Raw genomic sequence first — 15,365 nt, forward strand, 5'->3', positions numbered from 1 at the left:
ATTCAAAAGCAAGGAGAGAATGAATGTTCTTTGTTCCAATTCTTTAAAAAAAAAAATCGAAAGAGAAATAAACTTTGTTTTCATCATTCCTTTCAGACAAACAAATTTTGCGAATATGAATACATGAAAAAGTTGATTGCAAAAAAAGAAACAAACTTTCAGTTGCACTTCTAACGAATGCATGCTCAAAGGTTATCTCTTTTCTCCAATAATGTTTTTTATTTTTGAAATGGCTCTTTCGCAGCAAGCTTCGCTGCAAGGTGAAGTTATTAGCGCAAGACACAGCTCAGAAGATACAGTTTGCAGTTCTCCAAATGAAGAAAAAGCGAAATTAATATTTCTGTATCTTCTTCAACAACTTCAGAAAAGTTGCTTTTCGAAAGTTATCTGAAACATATTAAGAGTTTCCACATTTTTCCAGATAAACAAATTAGCAATACGCTTGTTTCAATAAAATCAACGTTTTTCAAACGTATCAGCTTTGAAATAAGTCATTTGTTATTGATCAGAATTAAATAAAGAAGGTCAAACGATGGAGATATCTTTCAGGTTGTTTTCTGATTCTTCTTTAATTTTATTCTTTCTTCACCCATTGTTCATTTTCAGGTGACACTGCTTGCCACTGACTCCATTGACATTTTTTGATCAAAAATTTCCACCTTCGTCAGTTCCGTCAGTTCCCCTTAATTAAAAAATCGATTGAATAATTTGTGAAAACTTCGACCAATCGTTTTCTTAAAAAAACATAATATTGTGAATTGATAAGCAAATTGAAAATATTCTGTAATTAAAAATATAACAAATATCGCATACAATTTTTCTTACGGGATTTTTTTCCATCGCGTCAGTCAAATATCGCTTTTTTCCAAGTCAAAGTCAGTTAGTCACCCAGGCTTAATTTAACACACATTTGTGAATGCGTATGATACAAATTTTTAAAATTCCATCCATGGAAATTATTATGATTTTTACATAAAAAGGGTATGATCTAGCCGTTAATTATTTTCAAAACATGGACGCTCGTCATAAATGGGTGATCCAACGAGTATCAGAACTTTTTCATTGCGAATCCTCAGTTATTGAGGGACTTGTTAACGATGAGGGATTAATACCTCAAATGACAAAGTTTTTTAATGATCCTCAAGAAAAGAAAATGCTGTTTTACCAACAAGGCGAATCACCGTTTGAAAAGAGCTTTTTGACACTTAGTAAGATCTATTATTGTTTTCAATTGATTTTTATATTAGAATGGCTTCATACTCTGCTCAAATTGGAGAAGAAAATGAAGGAGTTGAACCTTTGGTTGAAACAGGACTATGCGTTTATGTACTTAGAACAGGAAAGAAAGCTATTCCACCTGCAAATTTTGAATTTGAGGTTTGCTTTCTTTTTCAAAAGAAAACTTTGCCTGAAATATTAAATTTGAAAAAATTCTCAGATGCTGGTGGGATCTTTTCCTGCAAATTATCTTCTTTCATTTGTTGACGTTCTTAAAGAAGTTATGATCCCAGCTTTGGATGCGCAAGATGCATGGGGAGAGGTTATTTTTTTGATGTTTAGTTGTGTAATTTCATTATATTTGTTTTTCAGACAAGCAAATCAGAAGTGGGATCAGTCTTTTTGTATGATGCTAATCGTTTCGCGACGAACATGCAAACCACTGCAAAAAGTTTGGATTGTGTGGTGATGCTAACTCCACCAGATTTGGAGAAGTATCCAATTACAATCGAACCAGCTTCAATTCTCGAAGCATCAAAGAATTTAGACATAATCCAATACTTTGAGAATCTAGTTCAAGAATGGTCGCGCACTGTAGAGAAAACATTGGTGGAAAGCGAGCAAGTTCGATCTGAAGGAGACGAAATTGGGCCTGATGCCGAGTTGGAACACTGGAAGGAGCGGATGGCGCGGTTCAATATGATAACGGATCAGCTGCGGCAGGAGCCGTACCGCATTGTGCTGCTTGTGCTGCAGCAGGCACAGTCGAAGATTGTGAAGCATTGGGCAACACTGGATGCTCGCGTGACAGATGCTGCTAATGAGGCGAAGGACAATGTTCGTTCGCTTTATACACTCGACCGTTTTATCCAGCCGCTGTACACAGACAACCCGGTGGAGCTGATGGATTCGGTGCCGAACATCATCAAGGCTATTAAGATGATGCACTCAGTTGCGAGGTACTACAACACTTCAGAGCAGATGACAGCACTGTTTGTGAAGATTGCAAACCAGATGATTCTGTGCTGCAAGAAGTACCTGACGGAAGGAGGAGACATTTGGAAGCAGGATAGGAAGACGTTCATTGGGCGATTGCACGCGTGCATTGATTTGCGGGACTCGTATAAAGAGCACTACCATCGGACAAAGATGGAGCTGCAGGTGACTCCACAGGCCAAGCAGTTTGACATGTCAGAAGCGTCGATCTTTGGCAATTTTGACCAGTTCTGCAAGCGTGTGCAGAAGATTGAAGATGTCATTCTCAGCATTGATGAATTCTCGTCATTCAAGAGAACGACACTTGAGTCAATGCAGCCACTTTTACGTCGTCTGGATGAGATCGCAGAACTGTTCCAGAGAAAGAGCTATGATGTCTTGAACTACAGGAAGGATGCCTTTGATGCGGACTATCTCGAGTTCTGCCGTGCTTCGCGCCGGTTGGAGGAGGACTTTCTACAGTACATCACACTGTGCTTTGACAACATCCACGAGACGCACAGCGCCATCCGCCTGCTGAAGCACTTCGAGGCCATCACAGCAAGGCAGACGCTGCGGGACGAGCTGAACAGACAGTGGGAGCGTGTCTTTGTGAACTTCGGACACGATTTGGAGGAAGTGAAGGAGAGATTCGAAGCGCAGAGGGCAAATCCACCGATTGCGAGGAATATGCCACCGGTGACTGGAAACATTCAGTGGGCGAGGCAGCTTCTGAGGCACATTGAAGGGCCGATGTTGGAGTTCCGGTCGCGCCCTGGGCTATTGCAGCATTCAGAGGCGAAGCACATCATTCGACTGTACAACAAACTGGCACAAGGTCTGCTGGAGTTTGAGACGAGGTGGCATCTGAAGTGGTTTGATTCTGTGGAGAATGCGCTGGCGGGGCTGAATGTGACGCTGCTGGTGAAGCACCCGAAGACAGGGAAGTTGTATGTGAATCTTGACCCATCTCTGTTGGAGCTGATTAGAGAAAGCAAGTTTCTGCACCGGATGCAGCTGGAGGTGGTGCCTGAGGGGCTTTTGGCTCTTCAGAGGGAAGACAAGCTGAAGTTCTACCAGAGCGCTCTGCAGAACTTGATCGAAAAAAGGACGAGTGTGATGAAGCTTATCTTGCCAATCTATCGGGACATTGTTATCCCGCACATCAACCTGATTGAGGAGAAGATCGCACCAGCCTTAAAGACAATCAACTGGAATTCACTCAGCATTGACTCGTACATCGTGGGTGTGGGCAACTCACTGGACAGCTTCGAGCAGCTGCTGAACAAGGCGAATGACATCATTCAGCACCGTATTGCGACAGCTCTGTGGGGCTTGGGGCATCTGGAGCTGATTGCCCTGCCACAAGACCAGTGCTCATTGCCTGAGTTCATGTTGGGTGTGGAGGAGTTCACAACAGCACAAGGAGAAGCATTGCAGGTGAGGAACAAAGAGACAGAATCAGCAGTGATCGATATGATTAGATTGATTCTTGCTTCTCTTCCACGTGAAAAGCAGCTGACAGTGAAGGAACCAGCACTGAAGATATACAACCACTTCCAGAGAGAGGCATTCAACATGCTTTTGAGGGCAGTTATTGCGTCATTGAATTCAGTGCGCGCGTGGACGAATGGCTCAGTTCCAGCGCTGTTTGAACTTACAATCACGCTTGACAACAACAACGTGACAATCACCCCGTCTTTGAGAGAAATCAAGCGCTCACTGGTAAATGTGAGCAAGATGATCATTGCCACCACAAAGAAAGTGTTTGCGTGGTCTGGTTTGACTGGCGGAGGAAGCGGAGGAGCGATGCCTGGGTCAGGAAGCACGAGCTCAGTGGGTGCTGGGAGCAGCCTGTCGCCTGGAATGACTGCCAGCACAGCCTATCTGCACGGTGTAAGCTCAGCTTCTGCTTCTTCCTCTGCGTCTGCATCAGCTTCTGCCTCTGGCTCGTCTGCTGGTGCGGATGAAGGTGCATACGCTGTGAAGTCAAGCTCACAGCTGTTTGATGTGATTGCATCTGGAAAGGAAGTGGCTTCGCTGTATCGACAGAACGCTGGCGGAACCAGCCGATCTTATGCTTCACCTGGTGGAATGACTCCAAGCGCAGCTGCTGGAGCAAACTTTGGCTCTTCCTCTTCTTCCCTTTCGGCCTCTGCAGTTGCCTCCCCCGCATCATCGGCAGGCGAAACACCAATCACACCAGGCTCTTCTGCTCACATGTCGTCGAGCGGGAAGAATGCGGGTGTGTCGAATGCAGCGCTTGCAGGGCTGATTACGCCATTTGCACCAGGAGGTGATGGAAGCTATCTGATTCCCGAGCCCCTCTTTGAGCAAGTTGCATCGCATAAGGACATTATCAGAACTGTGCTTGTGTTGGCGCACGGAATCAAAATGTTCAGAAGAGAAGTGAAGCAATATTTGGAGATCTTTTCAGAGTTCAAGGAATTGTGGGAAGATGACATGGAAGAGAAGATTTCTGAGTTTGTGAAGACGAACCCAACTTTGGAAGAATATCAGCAGCAAGTCCTGAAATACGACGAGATTGCAGAGAAAGTGAATGACATTGCATCTCAGAAGGATATTGCAGTGTTTGTGGTGAATTCACAACCAATCAAGGAGAAGTTCATTGACTTGATCAATGAGTGGAAGACACATTATGCTCAACATCTTCACAGAGACGCACTGGCACAGCTGAGAGAAATGACAGAGTTTATGACAGACAACCTGTCAAAACTGGGACGAGCAGTGAACGACATTGACGATATCAGAGATTTGGTGAAGACGATGGACGGAGTGAGGCAGATGAGTGAGAATTTTGATCTGAAGCTGATTCCTTTGGAAGAAAGATACTCGCTTCTGGGCAAGTTTGGCGTGGAGATCACAACAGAAGAGACAGATATGCTGGACAACTTGCGCTACCGCTGGAAGAAGCTGAAGACGAAGAACGACGAAGTGATGGGCTATTTGTGCTCTGTGCAGGACAAATACATGCAGGAGCTGAAGGAGCACGTGGCAGCATTCCGCATTGAAGTCGAGTCATTCCACGAGGAATACACAGAAAAGGGACCAATGGCACAGACAAACCCGAGGACGGCCATGGAGAAGCTGCGTGTGTACAAAGCAGTGTTTGACGACAGAGCGAGGAAGTATGTATCGTACAAAGAAGGAGAAGCGCTGTTTGGGCTGGAAGAAACGAAGTACCCGAAACTGGACCAGATTTCGAGAGAGCTGAAATTGCTGGATCTTTTGTACAGTTTGTATTCAGATGTGATCATGACAGTGAACAAGTACGATGACACACTCTGGGCCGACCTCAATTTGGAGGAAGTTGAGCAGCAAATGTCTGATTTCCAGTCGAAATGCCGTGCGATGCCGAAGACGATCCATCAGTGGGACTCGTACAAGGATCTGAAGAGGATGGTGGATGAGTTTTCGGATGTGATTGAGACGCTGAGGAATCTAAAGCAAGAGTTCATCAGAGAAAGACATTGGCAGTCGATTATGCAGGTGATTGGTACAACATTCAAGACAGACTCAGATGTGTTCAAATTGGGACATTTGAGAAACGCAGGGCTTGTGCAACACATAGAAGAAATTGATGAAATCGCATCTGGCTGCGCAAAGGAAGCAGAAATTGAAGCGAAATTGAACGATATCATTGCGGCGTGGGTGAACCAGGAGTTCACATTCATGCAGTTCAAGAACAGAGGAGAGCTTCTTCTGAAAGGTTCAGTCACTTCTGAGATGATCACAACAATGGAAGATTCCCAGATGGCATTGCAAGGTTTGCTCTCAAACAGGTTCAATGGTCCCTTCAAGGACAGAATTGTTGACTGGAACACGAAGCTGCTGGTGTGCCACGAGACGATTGACCAGTGGCTGGCTGTGCAGGCGCTGTGGATCTACTTGGAAGCTGTGTTCAATGGAGGAGATATCGCTCAACAATTGCCACAAGCCGCCCGTCTGTTCCAGGGAATTGATAAGTCCTGGGTGAAGCTGATGGACTCGGCAAGAGACAGAAAGAACATCATTGCCATTTGCTGTGCCGACGACACACTGAAGACGCTGCTGCCCCATCTCACTGAGCAGCTGGAGTCTTGCCAGAAGTCACTTTCTGGTTATCTTGAGACAAAACGTTCCTTGTTCCCTCGTTTCTACTTTGTGTCTGATCCCAATCTGTTGGAAATTCTGGGTCAAGCCACCGATCCGAATGCCATCCAGCCGCAACTGAAGAACATCTTCGATAACATCGCCCGTGTCGATTTCGACCGTTCGAAGAGAACACACATCATTGGAATGAACTCAAGTGAGAACGAACATGTGGATCTGGTGAAGCGTGTGGTGGCTGAGGGGCATATTGAGCACTGGCTACAGTCGCTTGTGGACGGAATGAGAGCGACACTGAGAAATGTGACGAAGGACTCTGTTTTGGCGATGGATCAAATGGAGCTGGAGGACTTTGTGTGGAAATTCCCAGCACAGATTGCGTTGTTGGGCATCCAGCTGATGTGGACAAGAGATTGTGATTTGGCTTTGAGAGCAGCGAGAACAGACAAGAATGCACTGAACAACTGCAACAAGAAGAATGCGAATGTTCTGAAGAGGCTTGTGGATATGACAACGAAAGATTTGACATCACTGCAGAGAACGAAGATTGAGACGCTTGTGACAATCGATGTGCATCAGAGAGATATCTTCGATGAACTGGTGAAGCAGAAGATCCGCTCGCCACACGAGTTCAACTGGCTGAAACAGACGCGTTTCTACTGGAAGTCAGATGAGCAGCTGGTGCAGATTCAGATCACAGATATCGACTTCAACTACTGCTACGAGTATTTGGGATGCACAGAACGTCTTGTGGTTACTCCATTGACTGACAGATGCTACATCACACTGGCACAGGCACTGGGAATGTTCCTGGGAGGTGCTCCAGCAGGGCCAGCCGGAACAGGAAAGACTGAGACAGTTAAGGATATGGGCAAAGCACTGGGGAAATACGTGGTTGTGTTCAACTGCTCTGATCAGATGGACTATAGAGGATTGGGAAAGATCTTCAAAGGACTGGCACAATCTGGGTCGTGGGGTGATTTTGATGAGTTCAATCGTATTGAACCAGCTGTGCTGTCTGTGGTTGCACAGCAAGTGTCGTGTATTTTGACTGCGCTGAGAGAGAGAAGGAACTCGTTTGTCTTCACTGATGGTACAACTGTGCCCTTGTTGCCTGAGTGCGGTTACTTCATCACAATGAATCCAGGTTATGCTGGTCGTGTGGAGCTGCCAGAGAACTTGAAGGCTGTCTTCCGTTCCGTCGCTATGATGGTGCCAGACAGGCAGATCATTCAGAGAGTGAAGCTGGCTGCGGCTGGTTTCCAGGAGAACATCATCCTCGCAAAGAAGTTCTACATTTTGTACCGTCTGTGCGAAGAGCAACTGTCACAGCAGAGACATTACGATTTCGGTCTGAGAAACATTCTGGCTGTGCTGAGAACATGCGGAGCAACAAAGAGAATGCGGCCGTCAGATAACGAGTCTCAGATTCTTATGCGTGTGGTGCGTGATATGAACTTGTCAAAGCTGGTCGATGAAGATGGGCCTCTGTTCAATTCTTTGATTAACGATCTGTTCCCTGGGCTGGAAGTGAAAGCAGAGCCTTATCCAGACTTGGAGAAAGGTATTCAGGAAGAAGTTGAGAAAGCAGGCCTTATTATGCATCCTTCGTGGGTGCTGAAGATTATCCAGCTGCATGAGACAATCACAGTACGTCATGGTGTGTTCGTGATGGGTGTGGCTGGCTCAGGAAAGACAAAGTGCATTCAGATGCTGGCAAAGGCATATGGACATGTGGGAATGCCACACAAGGAAACAAGGCTGAATCCAAAGGCCATTACAGCAACACAGATGTTTGGAAAACTGGATGTGGCGACAAACGAGTGGTTTGATGGTATCTTCTCAACCATCTGGAGAAAAGCATGCAAAAAGGAGCAGGACTACATCTGGCTGACGCTTGATGGGCCAGTCGATGCACTTTGGATTGAGTCAATGAACACAGTGCTGGATGATAACAAGACACTGACATTGGCCAACTCTGATCGTATTCGTATGGGACCGAGAATGAAGATGATCTTTGAAGTGGGCAACTTGGATAATGCCTCTCCAGCTACTGTGTCTCGTGGTGGTATGATTTTCTTGTCTCGTTCGACTCTTGGGTGGATGCCTATTGTGCAATCACGCATTTCAAAGAGGAACGATGCAGCTATTTTGGAAGATCTGTTTGCGAAGACAATGGACAAAGTGTTTGCATTCATTGAGAAGAACACGAAAGAAGTGATGGGCAACGAGCCACTTGCTGCTGCCTCGTCATGCCTCGACATTTTGCAGGCACTTGCACCAGCCGATTCGAACTTGGCTCCTCAGATGCTGGAGCGCTTCTTTGTGTTCTCAATGATTTGGTCTGTTGGTGGGCGTCTGGAGCCTGAAGATCGCGTGAAGCTGCACAAGTTCATGAAGGACGAGCTTCAATTGGATCTGCCTCCAATGACAAAAGACGGAGATACAGTTTATGACTACATGGTGAACAAGGAGAGCGGAGAGTGGGTGCATATTTCGACAATGGTGCCTGATTATACCTATCCTCGCACATACACCCCGTCCTTTGCCGATCTGTTCATTCCAACTGTGGACAATGTTCGCGCACAGTTCCTGATCAACCTGATTGCTTCGCAGAACAAGCAGATTTTGTGCATTGGAGAATCAGGTACAGCAAAGACAGTTACCATCATGCAATACTTGGAATCACTGGACAAAGAAACAATGCTTTCGAAAGTGCTCAACTTTTCATCAGCCACCACCCCAATCATCTTCCAGAGGATGCTTGAATCCCTTATCGACAAGCGTATTGGTGCATATGGTCCACCAGGCGGAAGGAAGATGACGATCTTTGTGGATGATGTAAACATGCCAGAATACAACGAGTGGAATGATCAGGTGACGAATGAGCTTTTCAGACAGCTTGTGGAAGAGCACGGGTTCTACAACCTGGACAAGCCTGGTCTGTTTACAGAGATTGTGGACATTCAGTTCATCTGCGCCATGCCTCACCCAGGAGGAGGGCGAAACGACATTCCATCGCGTTTCCGCAGGCATTTCAGCATTTTCAACTTCACAATGCCATCTCGTGCGAATCTTCAGAAGATCTTTGGCACAATTGTGGAGGGACATTTCTGCCCAGAAAGGAAGTTCAGCAACGAAGTGATTGAAGTGGCACAGAAGATTTGTGCAATCACACACGAAATGTGGGAAGTGACTAAAGCGAAGATGCTTCCAACTCCTTCGAAGTTCCACTACATTTTCAACTTGAGAGATATGTCACGTATCTTCCAGGGAATGATTAAAGCAGAATCTGACATTGTTAAAACTGTGCCCACTTTCTTACAGTTGTGGAGACACGAATGCTGCCGTGTGATGCCAGACAAGTTTGTAAGCAAAGAAGATGTTCAATGGTTCGACAAAGCAATGCACGATATTCTTCAAAAGCAATTCCCGTCGTCTGTTGTGAATGAAGTGATGAAGCCGTGTCTGTTTGTAGATTTCATGAGAGATGCACCAGAAGACGACAACGTCGACATGTCACAGCCAGTGGCAGAGCCAACCGAGCCGCATATTTACGAGCCAGTGATGGTGGTGGATGATCTGAAGCACAGAGCGGAGGAATTCATGGAGCGATACAACGAAGCTAACAAGCGTGCGAAGATTAACATTGTGCTCTTCCAAGATGCCCTTGAGCATTTGACAAGAATCTACCGTATCATCACTACACCTCGTGGAAATGCACTGCTTGTTGGTGTGGGAGGCTCAGGAAAGCAGACGCTGACACGTCTTGCAGCATTTATTGCGCATGCGAAGACATTCCAGATCCAAATCACGAGAACATACAATACAAATAACCTTCTGGATGATCTGAAGATTGTGTATCGTATGGCTGGTGTTGAAGGACATTCAGTTGTGTTCCTGTTTACCGATAATGAAATCAAAGAGGAAGGCTTTTTGGAGTACATCAACTGCATCTTGACATCTGGTGAAATTCCATCTTTGTTCGCGAAGGATGAAGTTGACTCAATTACAACTGACATTCGGCCGAGGATGAAGAAGCTGGCACCGAAGATCATTGACACAGCAGAAAATCTGTGGAAGTTCTTCATCGAGCAAGTGAAGGACAACCTGCATGTCGTCCTGTGCTTCTCTCCAATCGGAGATAAGTTCAGAAACAGAGCCAGAAAGTTCCCTGGGCTTATTTCCGGTTGCAACATCGACTGGTTCAAGCCGTGGCCGAAGGAGGCGCTTTTGGAAGTGGCCCAGCAGTTCCTGTCATCGTTTGACATCGACTGCTCACCGGAGGTTAAAGCACAGCTTGTGGATCACATGTCATTTGTGCATCACAAAGTGAATGACGTGTCAAATGAATACTTCCAAAGATTGAGGAGACACGCTTATGTCACACCCAAGTCGTATCTGTCGTTCATCAACACTTACAAGAGCATGTACACGCGCAAGCGGAATGAAGTTCTTGAGATGAAGGAGAGATTGAAGACAGGGCTGACAAAGCTGCTGACAGCTGCAAAGGATATTGAAGAAATGAAGAAAGAATTGGTGGTGCAAGAACAAGAATTGAAGGTTGCACAGACAAAAGCTGCAGAATTCTTGACTGTCATCACAGCCAACACCGCAGCTGCTGAAAAGACAAAGTTCGAAGTGCAAAAAGTGAAAGATGCATTGGCCATTGAAGCTGAGAAGATCAATGCACAGAAAGAAGAAGCAGAAAGAGGACTTGCTGCAGCTAAACCCGAACTGGAAGAAGCCGAAAGAGCGCTGAACCAGATTACAGGAGGAGATATAGCCACGCTGAAGAAGCTGGGTACACCTCCAAACCTGATTATGAGGATTATGGATGGTGTGCTGCTGCTTCGTAACTATTCCATCGAGCAAGTGACAATCGAGACAGACAAAGACAAGCAGCAGATCAAGCCCTCTTGGTCCGCATCCAAAGTGATGCTCCAGGAGTCTGGTCTTCTGCAGTCCCTTCAGCAGTTCCCGAAGGAATCCATCACCGACGAGCAGTGCGAGCTGCTGGCACCTTATTTGGAGATGCCTGACTTCAACAAGGACGCTGCAAAGAACGCTTGTGGTAACCTGGCTGGTCTTTGCTCGTGGATCAGAGCTATGGTGAGCTACCACTTCATTGCAAAGAATGTGGAGCCAAAGATCAAAGCACTGATGGAGGCTGAAGCAATCCAGAGAGTGACACAGGCGAAGCTGGACATTGCAGAGAGAGATTTGGCAGAGAAGCAGAAGACGTTGGATGAGATGAAGGCGCAGTACGATTCAGCAATGGCAGAGAAGCAGAGGCTGCAGGACAAGGCAGACCTGACGAAGAAGAGAATGGACTCTGCGAATGCGCTTATCACTGGGCTGTCTGGCGAGCGAAAGAGATGGAGCGAGGAAATCATCCAGTTCGATGAAGACATCAAGAAGTTTGTGGGAGATGTGTGCTTGGCTTCGTCGTTCTTGTGCTATGCTGGTCCGTTCAACAGCGAATACAGAGAGATTCTGAGAGACGAGTGGTTGAAGGACTTGAAGAGAAGGAACATTCCAATCCAGAAGGATCTTTCACTCACAAAGTTCTGCACAGATGAAGCAACAGTCGCTGAGTGGAATGCCCAGGGACTGCCAACTGATGATCTTTCGATCCAGAACGGTATTGTGATCACAACATCTGATCGATATCCGCTTCTGATTGATCCACAAGGGCAAGGACGCTCATGGATTATCAACAAGGAGAAGGATCTCAAGATTACAACTTTGAACCACCGTTACTTCAGAAATTACTTGGAAGAATGCGTTTCACTCGGAAAGTCGCTTCTCATTGAGGATATTCAGGAAGAGTTGGATCCAGTGCTTGATTCGATTCTTGAGAAGCAGTTTGTGAAGGCTGGGTCGAAGTCATTCACAGTTCGTATTGGAGACAAAGATGTGGACTATGATAAGAACTTCAAGCTGTTTATGACCACAAAACTGCCAAATCCTCACTTCTCGCCTGAGGTCTGTGCGAAGACGTCTGTGGTGGACTTCACAGTGACAATGAAAGGGCTTGAGCAGCAGATTCTGGGGCGTGTCATTGAAAAGGAGAGAAGCGAGCTGGAAGAGCAGAGGCATCAGGTTTTGAACGATGTGGCTGCAAACAAGAAGATGGTGCAGCAATACGAGAGAGATCTGCTTTATCGTCTGAGTGAATCAAAAGGCAATCTTCTTGATGATGATGAAATGATTGCAGTGCTTAGAAACACCAAGAAAGCAGCACAGGAAGTCGCGGAGAAATTGTCCATCGGAGAAATTACTGAAGCGAAGATCAACGAAGCTAGAGAAGAATACAGGCCTGTGGCGACTCGTGCATCAATTTTGTATTTCCTGATTGGAGAAATGACTCTGGTGAACTCGATGTACAACACATCTCTTGCAGTCTTCCTTCGTCTGTTTGACATTTCAATGGACAGAAGCGAAAAATCACCGATTGCCTCGAAGAGGATTGAGAACATTATCAACTTCGCGACATTCCACATCTTCCGCTATGTGTCTCGTGGGCTGTTCTCCAACCACAAGATTCTGTACACGCTGCAAATGGCACTCAAAATCGACATGGCAAGTGGGAAGATATCGCGCGACCAGTTCAACGTGCTGATCAAAGGAGGCGCAGCGCTGGACATTGCAACAGCCAGACCAAAGCCGTTTGCATGGATTCCTGACAACGTGTGGCTGAACCTGGTATCCCTGTCGGGGCTGCCATCGTGCCGTGCAGTTCTCGAGCAGATCACACAGAACGGCGATGCCTGGAAGAAGTGGTATGACTCAGAAGCGCCTGAGACAACGCCTATTCCCGATGTGTACGACAGAATGGACTCGTTCGGAAAGCTCCTGTTTGTCCGGTGCTGGCGAGAGGACAGAACCATTCTGGCGACAAACCTCTATTTGGCCGAGTCGCTTGGGCAGAGGTTTGTGTCTGTGCCGAATCCGGAGCTTGAGGAGACCTGGGAAGAGACAGAGACGAACATTCCAGTGCTGTTCCTGCTGTCTCTGGGTACAGACCCCACAGCTAACGTGGATGCGCTGTCGAAGAAGATGAAGATTCCGATGATGCTGACTTCTATGGGACAAGGGCAGGATGTATTTGCGCGCAGACAGCTGCAGCAGGCTATGCAGAGCGGGGCGTGGGTGATGCTGCAGAACTGTCATCTGGATCTGGCCTTTATGGAAGAGATTGAGCAGCAGATCATCACAATGAAATCTGACGTGCACAAAGACTTCAGATTGTTCCTCTCCACTGAAATGGTCGACAAATTCCCCATTTCACTTCTTCAGCTCTCTATCAAAGTTGCATGCGAGTCGCCAATGGGAATTAAAGCAGGTATGCTTCGTAACTACAACTGGCTGTCTGAAGAGATGCTGTCTGTGATTGAGAAGAAAGAGTGGAAGCCTCTTCTGTACGCTATGTGCTTCCTGCACACAACAGTCGTCGAGAGAAAGAGGTTTGGCCCGTTGGGATGGAACGTGCCATATGAATTCAACCAGTCTGACTTGTCAGCGTCAATCTCGTTCCTTCAGACGCATCTGTACCAAATGGATGCCAAGAAGGGTATTTCGTGGTCGACAGTGAGGTATATGGTGTGCGAAGTGCATTATGGTGGCAGAATCACAGATGACCACGATCGAAGACTGATGAACACTTATGGTGATGTGTGGCTTGACTCAGCAGTGTTCCAACCGAAATTCAGATTTGGAGGAGAAGCAGCATATCCAATCCCGAATCTGAACAAGCAGTCTGAGTATTTGGAGTACATTGAGAAGGAAATTCCAATTTATGATTCACCACTTGCATTTGGAATGCATCCGAATGCGAACATTACATACAGAAACCAACAGGCAACAACGATTTTGGAGACAATTCTTGCCATTCAGCCAAAAGAGGCAACAGGCTCAGGAGAAACACCTGAAGAGATTGTGCTGCGTGTTGTGAACAACATGATGAAGAACCTGCCTCAAGATTTCAACCCCGCTGAAGTGAGGCAAAGCATTGCCCAGCTTCAAGGCGGCTCGACAATGCCTCTGAATATCTTCCTGAAACAAGAGATTGATCGTATGCAGGTTGTTATTTCGACGATCCGTGCAACGTGCCACGACTTGGAGCTGGCCATTGCCGGTACAATTGTGATGTCCCAGAACCTGCAGACAGCGCTGACATCGCTCTTTGACTCGAGAGTGCCTGAGCAGTGGCTGCGTGTGTCGTGGGCATCACCCACACTTGGCTTCTGGTTTGGCGATGTGGGTGCAAGAACAAAGCAGCTGAGGGAGTGGATGAAGATGGGCAGACCGAAGACTTTCTGGCTGACTGGCTTTTTCAACCCGCAAGGGTTCTTGACATCGATGCGACAGGAGATTACACGTGCCCATGGTTGGGCTCTGGATACAGTGGCGCTCACGACAGAAGTGACGAAGTTCCTCACGAAGGACGATGTGAAGGCGCCGCCTGAGGAAGGGGTGTACGTCCACGGGCTGTTTCTGGACGGAGCTGCTTGGGACGCGAGCGAAATGCGGCTGACGGACTCTGCGCCGAAGGTGCTGTATTCGCCGCTGAATGTCGTGTGGGTCTCTGCTACCAACACCGCCCGCTCGAAGGACAGCACGATCTACGTGTGCCCCTGCTACAAGGTGCCGAAGCGTACGGGACTCAACTACATCTTCGAGATTGACTTGTCAACAAGAGATCCACCAGAAAAGTGGATTTTGAGAGGTGTTGCATTGCTGTGCTCAAAGCAGTAAGCAGTTTTCAATTGGAAGTGGGCTCTATTGGAATAAAGAAACAAAAGATAAAAATTAAATCCATTTATTCTCAATTTTTTGCATAAAAAATTACATTATTTCTGAATAATGTACTTTATTAACAAGATTGAGAAGCAACACTTTGATTTTCATGTGGGATCTTAATCGAGCCTTGTCTTTTTCTCATATTATTTTATTCATTTCAATCTCTTTTAATTTTTAATGTACAACAGAAAAAAATTATTTTCAATAATTCTTTTTAATTTTCTTAAAAGCGGTTTCTTTTGCCTTTTAACAATGAA

General features: G+C 46.3%; 1 protein-coding gene across 1 annotated transcript; it reads left to right on the forward strand.

Annotated features, from left to right (window-relative positions):
- Positions 1-1,012: 1,012 nt before the first annotated feature.
- On the forward strand, positions 1,013-15,323 carry MONOS_5200fu5201fu16114 (putative Dynein heavy chain 5, axonemal; the record flags this gene model as incomplete). Its single annotated transcript, XM_067875328.1, has 4 exons — positions 1,013-1,182; positions 1,248-1,377; positions 1,439-1,540; positions 1,591-15,323. The coding sequence occupies 4 exons, from the start codon at positions 1,013-1,015 to the stop codon at positions 15,061-15,063; spliced, it is 13,875 nt and encodes a 4,624-aa protein (XP_067732845.1). The 3' UTR covers positions 15,064-15,323.
- Between the last annotated feature and the right edge of the window lie 42 nt (positions 15,324-15,365).

Source organism: Monocercomonoides exilis (assembly GCF_001643675.1).
Source record: "Monocercomonoides exilis strain PA203 chromosome Unknown scaffold8-1962414, whole genome shotgun sequence".
Classification (NCBI taxonomy): Eukaryota; Preaxostyla; order Oxymonadida; family Polymastigidae; genus Monocercomonoides; species Monocercomonoides exilis.